Below are 16,763 nucleotides of genomic sequence, written 5' to 3'. Positions count from 1 at the left end.
TCGAAACGTTCCAGCTCCTATTGCATTGAATACCACGACAAGCGTCTGTAAATGTTTAACCACCGGCCGCCGTATAACTGACGAAAGGTTTGTATTAACGCAGCTCAAATGAAACACTGTTAATTGTAACTAGAGAATCGCGTTAAAACGTGGCGGCGTATGACTTCAATCGGTTTTGCATTTTTGTTATGCAAGAATCAGAAACAATAAACTCAAGCGATCAAGGAAGGATCGCACTTAGTAATAAAGTTGAGGTAAAGTTACCGGGCTCAAAATTTGTGAAGTTGAACTGGTTTTGTCAAGTGTCAAGCACATTCAGCATAATTCCAGATGCCTAATCAGATCGCTCAGAGCGAAATGTCGGTAATCTAATTGTAAAATATTTTGCCAAATGTTTGCTAGCTAATTCTAGTTAGTTATACTAATTGCAGCAAATTGCCGGTAATCTAATTTGTGAAATGTTTCACAGCTCTCATTTTAATTCTGATCGGATTTCTGATTTTTCTAAAAATGCTACAGAACTACATAGTCCGAAACGAGCCAGGCATGGTGTACAGACATTTTCCATTCTCGTGCTTATGGGAAATTGGGAATTAACTTTGACTTGACCTGAAGTGAACTTGATTTTTGATGTATTTCATTCTAATTAAATTTACGAGTTTTTGATAATTAAGTAATTCTAATCTAATTCGGAAAAACTGAAATTTTATAGTGTTCCAACTTTGGTGTAGCTGTAAAGGAGTCAATTCCCTGAGAATTCAGCAATTGATAAATATTTCCTTTACCTCCGGTCTCAAGCGGTGTCTTGATCGATTAACCAACTAAGGAAGCGTCCCAGTCACGGAATGCCGCATAAACTGCAGTAGTACCGTACTGGGCGCAGTTCAAGCGATGTCACGCGATATGAAATTAAACTATCCACAAGGGGATTATAATTTGGCGAGATTGTTGCTCGGATTTAAGTCAGTTCGTCAGCAATTCCTTGTCTCCAATCGCGACGTGATTGCAGATTAGTGAGGTGCAAATTATGGGATATGATTGTTGCAAGCGGCCAATTCAATTACGATTATAACCGTCATTTTGACAATTATCAGAAAAGAATTTGGCTGGCTGTCGACTTGACAGTGTCGATAATCTTTGCTAGGTCACTGAAACTTGGAATGCATTTGAATCACCCCTGATGTATTAAAATAGGTGAACTTTTTTGAATATTATCGCAGCTAGGACGATGCCCAAGCCGCGAATGTTAGACTTGGTCATTATTTATCTACGTCACAATGAACATCCGTAGGCTAGGCATATGGTGTCGAAGTCGCGCAGCGAATAGGGTTTCCTCAGCGCAGCTCGGCTAAGACAAGCTTATTATTCAATATCAACCCTACGTTTAACTCTAACCCTGCGTTAAAGTCAAACAAAACAACCGAATGACTCAACAGAAATGGTAAGCCTACCCTACATTCGAACGAAAGTTATCGAGGGTTGCAGTATAGTTGCAGTACGCAGGCTATCAGTAATTCGTGTAATTTAATATGTATATTGTGTTTCTCATTAAGTTGTACGTTATCAGAGCATAACTATATAAACTACCGATAACTATGGCTTGTCCGCGAAGCAAAGCTGCCGACCAGCTGAAAGAATACGCCACCAACGTGGAAAAATGCCCTGTCGACGCCTTGACCGCAAGTACCGGCATGACCATTGACAGCAAGCTACAGTCTCTGACTGTCGGCCCAAGAGGACCACTCCTTATGCAGGTATACTAATAAGATTTTACTTTTAACATACCTGGTTTGTCAGCAGGCTTACACTAAACGCAGTACTTACGATTAAGTAACTGATTCCATCCGGTAGCAGATAGGCGATAGTTGTTCCTCTTGTTCGCGCAGTGAGCTGAAAAGCTCAAAGCCTCACAAAGTGTCGACATGACGTCACAAGCTCAATGCTCAATCGAGCGTTGTCATTCTTGCTGGGCTCTACACAATGATTCGAGTATTCGAATCTGAATCGAGTAATAATCCTAATGATTAAGTCGAGAAGGGGTGAATGATTGTTTGGAGTGCTCAACTTATACGCTCCTTGACAGTAACAGTAAATTTATCTACGAAAATTACAGTTTCGATGACATTTTCCACTATGGGACACCGTAAACCTCGATTGGCCGTATCTCAGCATACGAAACATGTATACTCGGGTTACCATACGTCCTCTTTTAAGAGGATTTGTCCTCTTTTTTGACTTTTTTGAAAGTGTCCTCGGAGGACGCTTTTTAGGTCACATTTAGAGCAAAATGCGAGTGATATGCCGTAAATTAGCACAGAAGTGACGCTCCGGTGGGTATTTCGGAGTTAAAAACGGTGATTTGAGCTCTGAGCGAAAAGATGACCTTTTTTTTTAGTCAACCACCTAGCAATGTGGAGAGGAAAACGGTATTTTGAGCTCTGAGCGGAAATATGACTTTTTTTTTTAGTCAACCACCTAGCAATGTGGAGAGGAAAACGGTATATTGAGCTCTGAGCGGAAAGATGACCTTTTTTTAGTCAACCGAACACAAAGTGGGAAAAATTCATCGATTAATATATTGAGAATTCTTCTCCGGTTTTGCAAGTCTCATATTTCTGAAAAAGTGTCCTCTTTTTAGATTTCCGAAATATGGTAAGCCTAATGTATACTAGTACAAAACTACGCACGTTAGTGAAAATGACATATCCGTGAAGTCGTTATCAACCCGCAGCATTGTCACAATGTGGAATCAAATTGGTGTGGTCGAAAAAATACCAAAGTATCAGTAACGTGATGCGGAACTGACATAATATTTTGTGGTCCCACAAAAGGTACACATTTAAAATTCCCATCTTTTATACTGCTATCACTTATAATGAGTGGTAAGTGACGCGAATCACTATGTAGTCGATTATGCCCGGGCCTTACGATAGCCATAGAACCATGCCTCCAATATCCGAGGACAATGTCCTAGAACTTCGTGTTCAGGAACGATCATGGTAGCAGCTTGTTGCTCAGTACGCTCAAGCGCACACTACTGTACCATTGAGTGTCGATATCCCCTCACAGGCAAGCGCAATGCTCAATCCAGCGTTGTCATTTACAAAAGTGATAGGAACTTAATAATAACTGACGGCAATGTTCCAGGACTTCGTATTCACGGACGAGATGGCACATTTCAACCGCGAGAGGATCCCAGAGCGCGTTGTCCACGCGAAAGGAGGCGGTCAGTAGTTCGAGCCAGCGAGGACGAGATTGATTGTCGTCAACAGTGACTTTCGTTTTAGGCGCGAAAGGATATTTCGAAGTCACGCATGACATCACAAAGTATTGCAAGGCCAAAGTGTTCGAGAGCGTCGGCAAACGCACCCCGGTCGCTGTCCGGTTTTCTACAGTGGGTGAGTTTTCAGCCGTCTACGATGTTACACATCCACAATATTTGCTATCGGGGAGGATCAATACGACCTTGGGGGTCAACTAGACTGATCACCCCCCCCCCCATGAACCAAGTACACTGTCTCTGCACTATCTAACTGAAACGAATGTTAGTTTTAAAAAAACAGAAATATTCAATGATAGTAGAAAATGAATGACTCAGTGTCTGGTCGAAGTAGCTGAGCATTGGGCAACAGTGGTAATGTGACAACCGTTACGTCATTGATTAATCGTAAAGATGTTCTATTCATGGTTTTGGAACGAAGCAAGCATTTCCTCACTTTGACTAGTTGGATTTGGAATGTGTATTACTGTTGTATGTGAGTGACTGCGTGATATTGCATTTTCCTATCATTTTTTTCGGAATTACCTCTCATTAACCGACTGTAATCAACGCGATGACTTGCAATCCGACGAAATGTTTTTCTCACTGTGAATTAGCGATTTCGATAATATGATTATTTCTGAAATTATGATGTGACAACACCCGCTCACTGTATTAATATCACGACCGACTTTCTACTGTCGCAAATTCACCACACGTGATGCGGTCAATGTTTGCGTTAGGCGCGTAAATTTGATATGTCAGCAGTTACTATCTTGGTCTGCGCCGCATGGACTTCGGTCTGCAGATGAGTTTGAGCAGAATCGCGATATCGGTGATGTTGTGTTAACAGCACAACGAGCACGTCATGCATCAACGTATGCAGCAAGCTTTCGCTCCATTTACAGAAACCTATTTCATTCCTCACGTGAAATCTTGCGTGTAGTAACACAACAAAAACACTTGTTCAACGCATTCTCGACCGCAATGCAACACCAGCGATAACCTCGATTCAGATTCGACATTTCTATCCAAATCTGGCACCGGTTCGAGATATGGTCTTGTGCAAAATTCAATCACGTATATCGGTGTCATAGTATGGAATAACTTACCATCCGAGCTTCGCAATTTTCCTTCTTTTGACTTTAAAAAGACAATCTTTTGTTTGATTATTATCTGCTATCTTGCTACCGCTAAATTGTACTTGCAACGGCCAGGTTAGTGAGGTTACCATCCCATATACCTTATTTTATTCAGTTGATTACTAATTTATTTTCCATGATGCTGTGATTTTCTCTAGAGTTATATTTTTGCTGAGTTAATTTCAAGTTTTAAGAGTATAGCTAATCTTGTAGTAAAATGCTCCTGGCTGGGTGGCTCGACAATCGACATTGATGACACTGCTATATCAGGCAATTTCACGCAATTGCATTTTGTAATATGTGCAATTGACAAATGAAGATTCTCTCTCTCTCTGTCTCTCTCTCTCTCTCGTATTTTATCGTCGCATTATCCAGTGTTGACTCGGATCGATTACGTGAAACGGTGGTACGAAATTGGAAAACCATTCGAATTTCCAAATTCCTTTCTTTCTATTGCAGTATTTTGTTGTATTAAGCTACTAGTCATGAACAGACATATTAAAGGAGACTAGCATCTAATAGCATGATTTTCTAATCTGAATCAATAATATCTGTAACCATTGTTAAACATCACCCTCGTAATTGCAGGAGGCGAGTCCGGTAGTGCCGATACCGCTCGGGACCCACGTGGGTTCGCAGTCAAGTTCTACACTGAAGAGGGAAATTGGGATCTTGTGGGGAACAACACGCCTATCTTCTTTATCCGGGACCCCATCTTCGTGAGTAATAATAAATAATAAAATAAATAATATTAATCAATATCAGCAGGGGTCAGTAACCAAATACTTCTACTCAAGGTGAAAGTATACCTATAGAATACTTACTTTGAAATCGCTATTCCTACTTCTACTCGAATAATGACTACTCTGCAACGTCTGATCAACCTAAAAATAACTATGATGACCGTAAATGCATTATTGCGTTGTTATTATTACTATTACGTTATTATATACTTTGTGGCGTCAGACTCAAATCTGCAACTTTCACGTTTCAGTTCCCCTCGTTTATCCACACCCAGAAGCGCAACCCGCAGACCCACTTGAAGGACCCCGACATGTTCTGGGACTTCATCACCCTCCGACCGGAGACCACCCACCAGGTGAGGGTTGGAGAAATAGAATAGCAAATGTCGGTACAGCAAGCTTGTCTCCTTTCGCACAATACAGCTCTACTGTAGCCTTCTCGGGAAAACCAGTCATTGGAATCAGAATTAGAGCATAGAAACTTTCATATTAGCAGCATTTAACTCTAATCTAATTATTATAATCAGACAAATACTATTATCTAGTTGTCCAATTCGAAGTTGTTTCGCAGGTCAGCTTCCTGTTCAGCGATAGAGGAACCCCAGACGGCTACCGATTCATGAACGGCTATGGAAGCCATACTTTCAAGATGGTCAACAAGGCTGGCGAAGCGATTTACGTCAAGTTCCATTTCAAAGTAAGGACGAACTCATTCTCACTTTTATGAGTCTTGACTATATGTTTACTAGTCATCAGTTTCCCAAAATTCGCTTTGATTTATATCGTGGTGTAAGTTTGAGGTGAGAGGTCGGCTCTAGTTTCGCGTCCACGGGTGTATACTGTATATTCAGACCCTTATATCATGACTGATAGGCTGGTACACGAATGCTATTAGTGTAACACTGTAGCGTCACGGACTGGATTGTTCATTAGATATTAACACATTGAAGAATTACATGCTTTGAGTTAGTTATGGGAACTAGACTTGGGCCGGGGCCTACGATACTTACGCCACTTCTCAACATCGACATCTGTTTCAGTGCGACCAGGGCATCAAAAACTTGATGGCGGACAAAGCCGACGAACTGGCGGGTAGCGATCCGGATTACGCGAACCGCGATTTATTCAACGCGATCGCAGATGGCAATTTCCCGTCTTGGACTCTGAAAATCCAGGTTTGCTCGAAAACATTTTTAATTTTTAAAAAGGGTAGGTATTAGAGTGAAAAATTTTGGATTTATTAAAAAAAAAATTCAAATTTTACCGACTACCCCGTAAAATTGTTAGGTTATCTAAAAATACGCTGCACATAAAATTTGGTTCAATTCTGATATGTAGAAGCGAAGTTAATAAAGTTTAAAACACCATGAAACTGTTAGGTTGCCTAAAAACACGGCGCAAAACAAATTTTTGTTCAATTCCGACGAGTAGAAGCAAAGTTACTGGATCAGAGAATGGATATGAAATAAATAGCATTCACGATGGGAAATTATATCGTTTAGCTATACGCCGAAACATTATTTCTCAGTGTGTATGAACGAGAGGTAAAACTAATTTACACGTCTTGATCTTTATAATTGCCTGGAATCAAGACGCATTTCCATATATTTTATATGAATTTTTCACGGATTCTGGTGAAAGAAGTAAATTCTATTAGAAAAAAGTCATAGCAACATCGTGATTAGCAATTTCACCACAGAACCAAACCAAGAAAAATGTTGTACAATGTACGTTGTACTTGTACATGTTGTAGAGAAGAACCGATTTCCAAATTTTCAATTCGCGTGCAATCCGATTCAATCCAATGACAATCGTGACGACACACAGCTGCAACTCGTGCCAAGGGGTCGTCACGAATTTGCGAAATCATCCTCGTCTTGCATATTTCGAAATGATAAACAAAATATTCATCATGATGTGCCGGCAAACAATGTATCGCATTTGTGCTGTGCTCGAGATGACCAGACCATGATATGATATATCAAACCTGCCTTCCGTCACCTGCCACTTCATTTTTGTCGCTTATCTTCCGTTAGCCTACTCTTTATCCAGTGTGTAGGGCTGTATATAGGCCTATCTCTCTTCTTTATATGGTCTAGGACTCTAGGCTATAGACCAAGTTGGGTGTCTCATTTCAAAGACTACTCCGAGTCGTTTCAACACCTTCCTATCTTTTCAAATCGCAATCTTGAGGTGTTCTGATCTGAAGAAACTATCATTAATCTGATACTGCTGATTAATAGCATAACTAACGCGTGCACCTGCTTTATATTCAATCGGTCCCACTTTTTCAGGTCATGACGTTTGAGGAAGCAGAGAAATTCCGTTGGAATCCGTTCGACTTGACCAAGGTAAGTGACAGGCTGATATGTTCGTAGCAGTTTTGTACTCAGAGGTGGTCTGTAATGAATTACTTCTACTTCAAGTAGATTTTGTCTACTTACACTACTTCCTCAACTGGTTCTGAATTAGCCTACTTCTAATTGATAGTTTTAAGTCAACTAGGCCTAGAAATAGAACACTTTCTTTTTTACCGACTTGGAAATTGCTTCTTATATACTTATACTCGATTATATATTTACGACGTACCTTCTACTTAGTACCAAAAATTACGACATCTGGTTGCAGTAATAACTAACATATGTTTGTTTCTGTAGACGTAAGCTCCGAACTTTCATGTTGTGGGTGTGTGGAGTGCATACTTGTGATCACTATCACGATCGATGACTTCATACTCGCACGAGAACGCTCTTTACTACATGCCACGAATCGAATAAATTCAGAATTTATGCCACTAAAAATCTGGAGTCTGATCAATATTTTGGCAAATTATGCCGCATGTGCCCAATCCAACGCCGCGTTCCCTTGTAAAATACGCTTTGTGGGTAACAGCTTTTTGCTAGAAAGTTGATTACCACTGACAAGGGACATTGCTGGCAGCGCAACAATGCATACAGTGCTTTGAAAGCGCGTATCTAATCGGTAATTCATCTCCCACACACAATCATGTCCAACACAGCAATCTTTTGCCGTCCATAACTGCGTTTCGGGCTGCATTGCTACATTTGGCGTTTAAAGTGCGAAAAGTTACAATCACGCGCGTCAATGAATCCCAATTGACACATTCACACAATAACGCGCCGTCACACAATGCTATTGATTGTCGGCAATTGAAGGCAAGTCATAAATCAGGAGGGAAAACGCTGGCATCCGCCCGACGACTGCTGATAAGTTTACAAGAAAACAATTTGTATGTTATTAATAATTGCGACAGCCGTGCGCAGAAGCGTTTTATGTCGTGACACAAAGTTTTAAATACCATTTGTGTCACTTTGTCTTTTAAAGCTAGTTTTCGCTGCAGGCTTGCCAACTCCTAGTTGCCAGTTGACAACCGTTACAGCATTCTGAAGAGCCATTATTTTGGAATCAATTTAAGGAAGACAATCGCAATACCTGTCTGCTGTATTGCGCAACTGAGTTGATTGTCTTCTGTTAGCTGTTCTTAGAAACCAGTGTTTACGTTACCGGTACTTGCTAAGACCGGCCGTATTTGCCGAGTGTTCGAGGTAACTGTTTGCACAAGAGTCGCAATATTCCTTGAGAAATGAACAGCGTCTTTGATTCTGACATATTGAAATATTCAGAATACTCGCGCCTTGGTCAATGGTCATGAAACGCTTCCTCATGTGATGCACCAGCTTTCAAAATTCAATTTTACGTAACAATGACGTCAGCAGAGCTGTTATTGCAGACCCAAACATTACATAAGATCGGTTCTGCGCTGCTTGCCAGGTTACGCTATCTTCATCGGGCATATGGTCCGACTTGTACAAACTATTGCGCCTTTTCATAATGCGCAACTAGACCATATAACTACTGAGTTTTGAAAACTCGTGATTAGAACTAGAACTAACCACCTTTAAAATCCGCCTTCCAATTACTACTTCTACCTGTGGTTTTGGCATTTCTCGGTAAGTGATATTTCAGACTCATTTTGCTTGTAATCAACTTGTATTTCACGAATTCACGGCATTGATTCCAGTCGTACATGAGTATCATTGCTGACTACTTTTCCAGATCTGGCCGCAAGCTGAATTCCCGCTCATCCCAGTCGGCAAGATGGTTCTCAACGAAAACCCGAAAAATTACTTCGCCGACGTGGAACAAATCGCGTTCGCCCCATCCCACATGGTGCCCGGCATCGAGCCCAGCCCAGACAAGATGTTGCAAGGACGCCTATTCTCCTACCCGGACACTCACAGACACCGTCTGGGCACCAACTACATGCAGATACCGATTAACTGCCCGTACAGGACTAGGGTGAAGAATTATCAGCGGGACGGGCCGCAAAATGTCACCGATAACCAAGGTCAGTATCGTTTGTCGTGTACTTCTTCTGGTTAATACATCGCATTTCTGCTTTGTCTCTGCAAGCTTGTAAATCACCCAGTCTGCAAACCGAGGTGACCAAAGTAGCCAGCATTGCTCGTGATTCTCAAGAAACGCCAAGAACACTTCAAGTGGAAGTAGAAACTAGAAGGTCTGAAATGTACTCGAGTTGGTAGTTTTAGTCGACGGGGCACATACTTTTAGCAGTTATTGGTAGGCGGCATCGAAATTGCTAGATGTATCTTGTTGGCTAACGCAAAATGAAGGATGCTATGTCACCAATACAGTTAGGTGTAGGTCCAATCTTCGTAAAATATATTCACTTACGGGGCTATCTCACGCTCATGACAATTTCACTCATTAATAGCGACGCAAACATATCCCAAAACGACTCTAAACTAGGACTGTGCACAATCATTCGAATACTCGAATCTGAATCGAATAATTATTTTCATGATTCGAGTCGAGTAGCAAAAGACGATTTTTTCGAGTACTGAAATTGAACCCTCCTCGCCACTGAAAGATATTTTATCGACGAGAATTATGCTTTCGATACTATCTTCCACCGTGGAAGCCTTGAAACCTTGATTGGCCGTATCGCAGCATACGAAACATAGTACAAAGCTACCGAAGTTATTATCCTCTCACAACATTGTCATAAAGTGAAATGAAATCGGTAGGGTCGAAATAATACCAAAGTATCTTTAATGTAATGAATAACAGACAATATATTCTTTGTGATGGCATGAAAGTAACATATTCGAACCTTGACATCTTATATACTGTTATTACGTCATAATGAGTGATACTCGATTACTCGACTCGACTCGAAGCATATTACTAAGTGATTCAGAATCGAATCACTCAGATACTCGATTTTGCCCAACCCTACTCTTAACTTTCAAGTAGTATTGTCATCAAAGTTTTAAGTATAAGTGGTATGTAGTAAAAAAAATCATAACTACTTGATTATATGAAAGTATTCCAGATGTGCTTGAGTGCTCCGAAAAGATAGAAGTGCTTTGATACTGACCACCTCTGATGTTGTGTAATGTTTTGGTATGCAATGACAGATCTGTTGACGTCATTATTACGTAAAATGAATTTTGAAGGTCTCCGTGTGCATTAGGGTTGTCAACAATTTCAAAAATGCTGCGTTGTAGAAGGTAGTATATTTTCTCGTCATTGATGTTGCTTTGCGGCATACACACCGACTCATGATATACATACACACGATCTGTGCATTATGCATACTATCAGTGCATGATGTGCATATGCCGCTGTACAAGGAAGGTACAGATATAGCCTCGTAAGGTTTTTCGAGTCTTGCACCACCTCTCCATGCCATCCCGGTAATGCTGAGCGCCAAGCGGGCAAGTCATGGATACCATGTGTTACTAATCCGGTCTTTGGTCTGACCCGACCGGGATTTCGCGCAAAGCGTTTTAAAGTAGTTGAATAGAATGATGCATTACAATGGTACAACGCAGCATTTTCGAAAATTTCCAAAATTTGGTCAACCCTGATGTGCATCGTAGTGTGCGTTGTGCGTCTTGGTGAGATGAAATTCACAAGTACAAATACGAAGAACTGGAGCGAATCTTTTTCAGGAAACGCGCCCAACTATTACCCCAACAGCTTCCACGGGCCCCGAGACGGCTTGGAACGCGGGGACAGCCAACCCAACCAATCCACCTTCAACGTCAGCGGTGACGTTAAGAGATACAGCTCGAAAGACGACGACAACTTCTCTCAGGTTTGTTGCGATGTTTCTGTATAGCAGTGGTTCCCAAACGGTGGGGAATTCCCCACTGGTGGGGAATTTCGGGATTTTTGGTGGGGAATAGACGCACTTTTGAAAAAATCTTTACAGTAATATTCTCCTTTATTAAATGTCGTTTTGAAATGCCGACCGAATATTTCATAGCTCATTTGCAATTCAGCGATTCATATTATCAGTGCTTCCAATTAGCGAGAATTGCCTGGATAGCGACACGCGATCTCTAGACATGTTTTTATTCATTTGTACACCATCATCGGTCACGAAACGTAGTGATGGAAACATTCTGATTCGTTGTAATAAGAGCTCATATTGCTGAACATGTAGTCAAGGGAGATCGTAAACTCGCTAATTGATAGCACATCCGGACTCGTGACAAAGGAAATTACATATTTATGTTATTTCAAGTTCTTTCAGTATTGTGCGAAAGTGTAGTTTACGGCGGCTTATATATATATATATGTATCGCACGCATGAGTTCGTCAATATCAGAAAGTTTATCTGACCCTTATATTATTCGGTATTTACGTATGTAAATTGATGCTACCCCGCAACATTTGGAAATTTTTCAAACCCCTTCCATTTTTCTGTTGGCTGCGCGCTGGGGTGGATACATATATTTACGGAGGTGCGTTTACGGTTACCAGTTCACCGCTGCGTTAATTTTATTGTGTGCTCATCAATTCCCGGGATCTTAACAATCACCAATAGCACGTACTATATACTAAGCAAAGTCTTGCAAAATTTTATTGGAGGTAGCACTTTAAAGGGTAGATATGAATATAGAGTTTTTAGGTGGGGAATGAAGGCTCGTAATAAATCGGAAGTGCGGAATTAGGATAAAAAGGTTGGGAACCACTGCTGTATAGTAAGGTATAATTGGAGAACAACATCTTGGACGGTGGTTCTTAACCTGTACTAACTTAACTTAACCTGTATCCTTGTCACAAGAATAAATAATATAACAAACACACATCTATCACATCTACTCTACATCTATCTACACTACTAATACATTACTATTACTATTACTATTACACTACTAATACATTTCGCTCAAAGTAGTCTACTAACCAGACAACTAGAATTATCTTTAACTGTCCAAGTCTGCTTCTTTGTCAGGTTGCAACATTCGTGACCAAAGTCTTGAGCGCCGACGAGAGGAAAAGACTGGCCGAAAACATCGCTGGTCACGTGAAAGACGCTCAGCCTTTCTTACAAGAGAGAGTGGTAAGTCGCCGGCACCGTAGGGATCAGTCAGAATGCAACATAGATGCACTAATAGTAATAAAGAATACCGGCCTGGTGTAGATGACCATTGTAGTCGAAAAACACCATGAACATCACAAACAACAATATCATAGATATTGTTGATATACTTAGGGTTATCCTTACGCCCGCACTGCTTAATAAGGGTGTTTTTAAGTCTATCTCCCCCCTCCATATCTGACACCTCAACAATCAATCATTTAGTATTATGGACTAAAATGTAAATGCGTGAGTAAGAAATAAATGTATTTATCAGATTTCTGCCACAGCGGGACGGTAGAATGCGCTTTTAGGTAGCAAATTTGCTTTCACGTCTTTCGAGTGGGTGAGAATGAGTTAAATACACCTTATGGAGATATATCCCAGGGGTGTACTGGGTTCCTCTTTACTGTCCCATCCCTAGAAATCCAAAAAGGTGGAACACGTGAATATAACCCACTGCACCCCTGGGATATATCTCCATAAGGTGTATTTGAATCATTTTCACCCATCATGTAAATATTTCCAGGAGTGTAGTGGGTTCAATTTACGGATACCACCTTTTTGGGACTTTTAGGGGTGCCACACGAAAACAGGACCTACTGCACCTACCACCTCGGCGTGATACACATTTACACAGTCGCACCCTAGTGTCCTATGTGGTGTGGACACAAGCAAATCTCACGGCTCAGTAAAATTGGTTTACGTCATACTTTCCATTTGGCTAGAGGCAATTTGACGATATTTTTTCACCGGCTTGCGGAGCGCGATATTCGATATAACAGGTATCAATCGAAAGCTACCGCAATACTGATTGCGAAAATATAAATTTTATTCTGCCCGTGGTCCTGGAACCCCTAAAATCCGTCTCGAATGTAGCATTGTAACGGAGATTGGTATTGTGAAGCACCCATGTCATCTGGGAGCAGGTGAGAAGCAGCGTAAACCGCAAGATACCCGTTTTATCAAATTTCGCGCTCGGCAAGCCGGTCGAAAATTACCGTCAAATTGCCTTAAGCCAAATGGAAAGTGTGACGTAAACCAATTTCACTGAGCCGAGACATTTGTTCGTGTCCACACCATATAGAACAGTGGTTCCCAACCTTTTTCGACTCATCGCCCCCTTTTGAAGCTCCACACCGATCATCGCCCCCCCAAATATTGGGAACCGACACGCTGGGATCATCGGCGAGTTGACTAATAATAAAATGGTCAACTTTTCGGCTCGACCTGGAAATTACACTTTTGAAGCTAAATTTTCGTGAGTTGACTAGAAAAAGTAATTTCTCCAACTTGACTCCAATCAGGACCATAACAGAACTTCGTCACCCCCCAAACGTTGGTCTTGGGCCCCCATAGCGCGATAATCCACACCCCAGACCCCCCTCAGCCAGTGGGCTTTTTGTCGCTACACATCAGCTATACCCTATTTCATGTACTGTTTGGTGAGCCAACGTATTACGCCTAAACGCGCGAAGCGAGACAAATTTATATGATTCATGTTGAATCGGTCAATATGATCGGGAATTGCATATATTATATATTGCTATTAATTTTTTATTCTCACTCTGCTCACGTAATCAGATTTACCGGTAGAGCTGAGTGTGGTGTGTTGGGAAAGGTAGGATCCCTAAATAATAACTAAGCATCTTCGGGTGGACCCGTTGTTATATTGACTTCGTTGCATGATGCTTTTTCGTGACCTTCTATATCTGCTATGCCAAAATATCTGGAAATCGCCAGAACGTACCAAACATAGAGACGCACATGATTTCAAATTGGTATTTCTTATCTGGCAAATAATTTTTCTCTGCGGGATGGCATTTGTCCTGTTAGGGTTCAGATCGCCAGGACAGGAACATTCGACGCCGGCCGTTGAGGCGCCTATGGACAATTAAATATATATATATATATATGTCGAAGTTTTCGGTCAGCACAAGTGCATTCCTTTTCGGCCAAGGTCTTCTCGCTGCTGATCGTTCGGGCATACTTCTCGGACTCGTATGTTACCTGGCCTATAACTTCATATGTCTTGGTGTGTCGTGGCGCAGTAATGGCGAAGTCTCCATTTCCATAAATCACGCGTAATTTTGTTGGGGAAAGGGTACCCCAAAATCAAGATATGTAACAATATTAAATCGCGCGCAGCGCAAAATTTTTTGGAAAAGTTGCATGAATTTCTAAAAAATTACTATATAATTTATGTTAATTCACGAAATAATTTTGGGCCCCTTCGAGTTCGCCCGCCCCAATTGGGCTGTTTGGGGTGCGGCAGTTACGGTCCTGACTACATATAGCCGTTTTAACGCGCCATCGCCCCTATCGCCCCCTTCGTCCGTTTTCGCCCCCTATCGCCCCTTCGTTATTTTCGCCCCCCTAGACCGCCAAATCGCCCCCTGGGGGGCGATATCGCTCACGTTGGGAACCACTGATATAGAACACTATGGTCGCACAAATTTAGACTCATAACTCACTCAACCATTCACTTCTAAGGTGTAATTTTGAAAATCGTCACAGCCTACGACTTTGACTTTTGTAGTTAGGGCCTGGCTTGGAAGTCGATACTTGTTCTTCAGTAGAATCTAGCGTGGATTCACAAACAGACCTAAACTGTCGCTTCATTCTACAGATCAAGCAATGGGGACAAGCTCAGAGCAGTCTTGGCGACCTGATCAAATCGCTCATCGAAGACCACAAGAAGGCAAAGATGTGAAGAGGATTCCAAACGTTACCCTGTCACCAATCGGCGGAGTTGCAATTCCATTCGTTCATTTGCTGCATAGAAATCAAAATTGCAAACAGCATACAATCTTCGTGAATCATAGTGTTACGCATCATATTCAACATGTAAATATACAATAAAATTTTAAATAATCTATACGGCAGGTGCTGCTGTGACGGCTAGTGAGAGTCTTTAAATTGTTGTGGTACCTCAGCAAGGCATATAGGATTGCGTTGATCAGAATGTCGGTCTGGAACAGGACTAGCCCGTTTATATTTTTGTCCTTGATGCTGTTGCAGTATATACATCAGCTCATGTAGCTCATGATAATCATGCACTCATGGTATGCATATATGCCGCTGGACAAGGAAGGTGCAGAAACAGCCTTGTATGACTTTCTAATTCTTGCACCCTCCCCCCCCCCCATGCTATCCTGGAAATGCTGTGCGCCAAGCGAGGAAACAGCGAAAGTGTAGTGTATGGAATGAAAAAAAACTGTAACTATGGTTTTCATTTGACAACTTTAGTCGGTGCGAACTATTTCAGTTCAGTTTATGATAATTTAATGATTTCAAAACACCACAAGCCTACGATACAATGAAAAGATAGGAGGGTGTCGAAACGACTTGGAGTAGTCTTTGAAATTAGACACCCAACTGGGCTTAGTCTAGGGTTACCATACGTCGTCCTCTAGGACAGGGGTGGGCAATTATTTTCCTCCGCCGGCCAAATGAGAAAAATAAATACGTTGACGGGCCAACTGAAAAAATTTAGCTTTATTCTCCAGTGCATTTTAATCTTATTTCTAAATTACATTGTTAATAAATGCTGCTCAGTGAATGTGTTGATATTAGGTAATGAGAAAGTTACAGTTAATTTAAAAATATCTATTAGCTATAATGGTTCGAAACAATGCTAAACGATACATTTTATCTCTCTTTAAACCCCTATCCACTTTCTTCTATTAAGACTCTAAAACAGTGGTTCTCAAACTTTTTTAGGCACGCCTCCCTTTATGATAGTGAACAATTTCGCGCCTACTTATCATGATATCATAAAATTTTTAAAAGCGCAACCAGAATACTAGCTACCCCAACGTTTGATGGTACGTAAGATTATGGCTGTTGATGAGAGAATTGTGAAATATCGAAGTCGGACAGTACACAGAGCAATAACTATAAGCTGGGGTTATATCGCGCGGAGCGCGAAAATTTCTTTCAGTAAACTTCGGCTTCGCGCCACCCTTCTGATGCTTTGACATCTCCCAGTTCGAGAACCACTGCACTGAAATGTTTAGGCAATAGCACTAAGCTTATTATTTTGGTTGCTGCCTTCCGAGCAGTGTGCAGGTTAAATTGCCTTTATGTTGAGCGAAGCCAACAGTTTTTCTGAATTTCACCCTCCCTTAGCCGAGTGTTTCAGACAGACTTTTATTAAAATCCTTTTATCTCGGCGACATGATCGGCAAGAAATGAAAGGA

General features: G+C 41.3%; 1 protein-coding gene across 1 annotated transcript; it reads left to right on the top strand.

Moving 5' to 3' along the window:
- Positions 1-1,528: 1,528 nt before the first annotated feature.
- On the top strand, positions 1,529-15,439 carry LOC145437750 (catalase-like). Its single transcript, XM_080315041.1, has 12 exons — positions 1,529-1,754; positions 3,148-3,226; positions 3,288-3,398; positions 4,990-5,120; positions 5,396-5,500; positions 5,716-5,841; positions 6,185-6,319; positions 7,439-7,495; positions 9,222-9,513; positions 11,144-11,289; positions 12,436-12,543; positions 15,191-15,439. The coding sequence occupies exons 1-12, from the start codon at positions 1,596-1,598 to the stop codon at positions 15,272-15,274; spliced, it is 1,533 nt and encodes a 510-aa protein (XP_080171167.1). The 5' UTR covers positions 1,529-1,595; the 3' UTR covers positions 15,275-15,439.
- The last annotated feature ends 1,324 nt before the right edge of the window (positions 15,440-16,763 follow it).

The sequence above is a fragment of the Botryllus schlosseri genome, chromosome 4 (genome assembly GCF_051294905.1).
Source record: "Botryllus schlosseri isolate E-star chromosome 4, Bs_hap1, whole genome shotgun sequence".
Lineage (NCBI taxonomy): Eukaryota > Metazoa > Chordata > Ascidiacea > Stolidobranchia > Styelidae > Botryllus > Botryllus schlosseri.
The sequence above is the reverse complement of the archived record's forward strand: the minus strand, read 5'-3'. Positions and strand labels throughout refer to the sequence as shown.

Coding starts and splice junctions, on each gene's coding strand:
- LOC145437750 (XM_080315041.1), top strand. CDS start 1,596: ATGGCTTGTCCGCGAAGCAAAGCTGCCGACCAGCTGAAAGAATACGCC. Junction 5,121..5,395: donor TTATCCGGGACCCCATCTTC/GTGAGTAATAAT, acceptor TTCACGTTTCAG/TTCCCCTCGTTTATCCACAC. Junction 9,514..11,143: donor AAATGTCACCGATAACCAAG/GTCAGTATCGTT, acceptor AATCTTTTTCAG/GAAACGCGCCCAACTATTAC.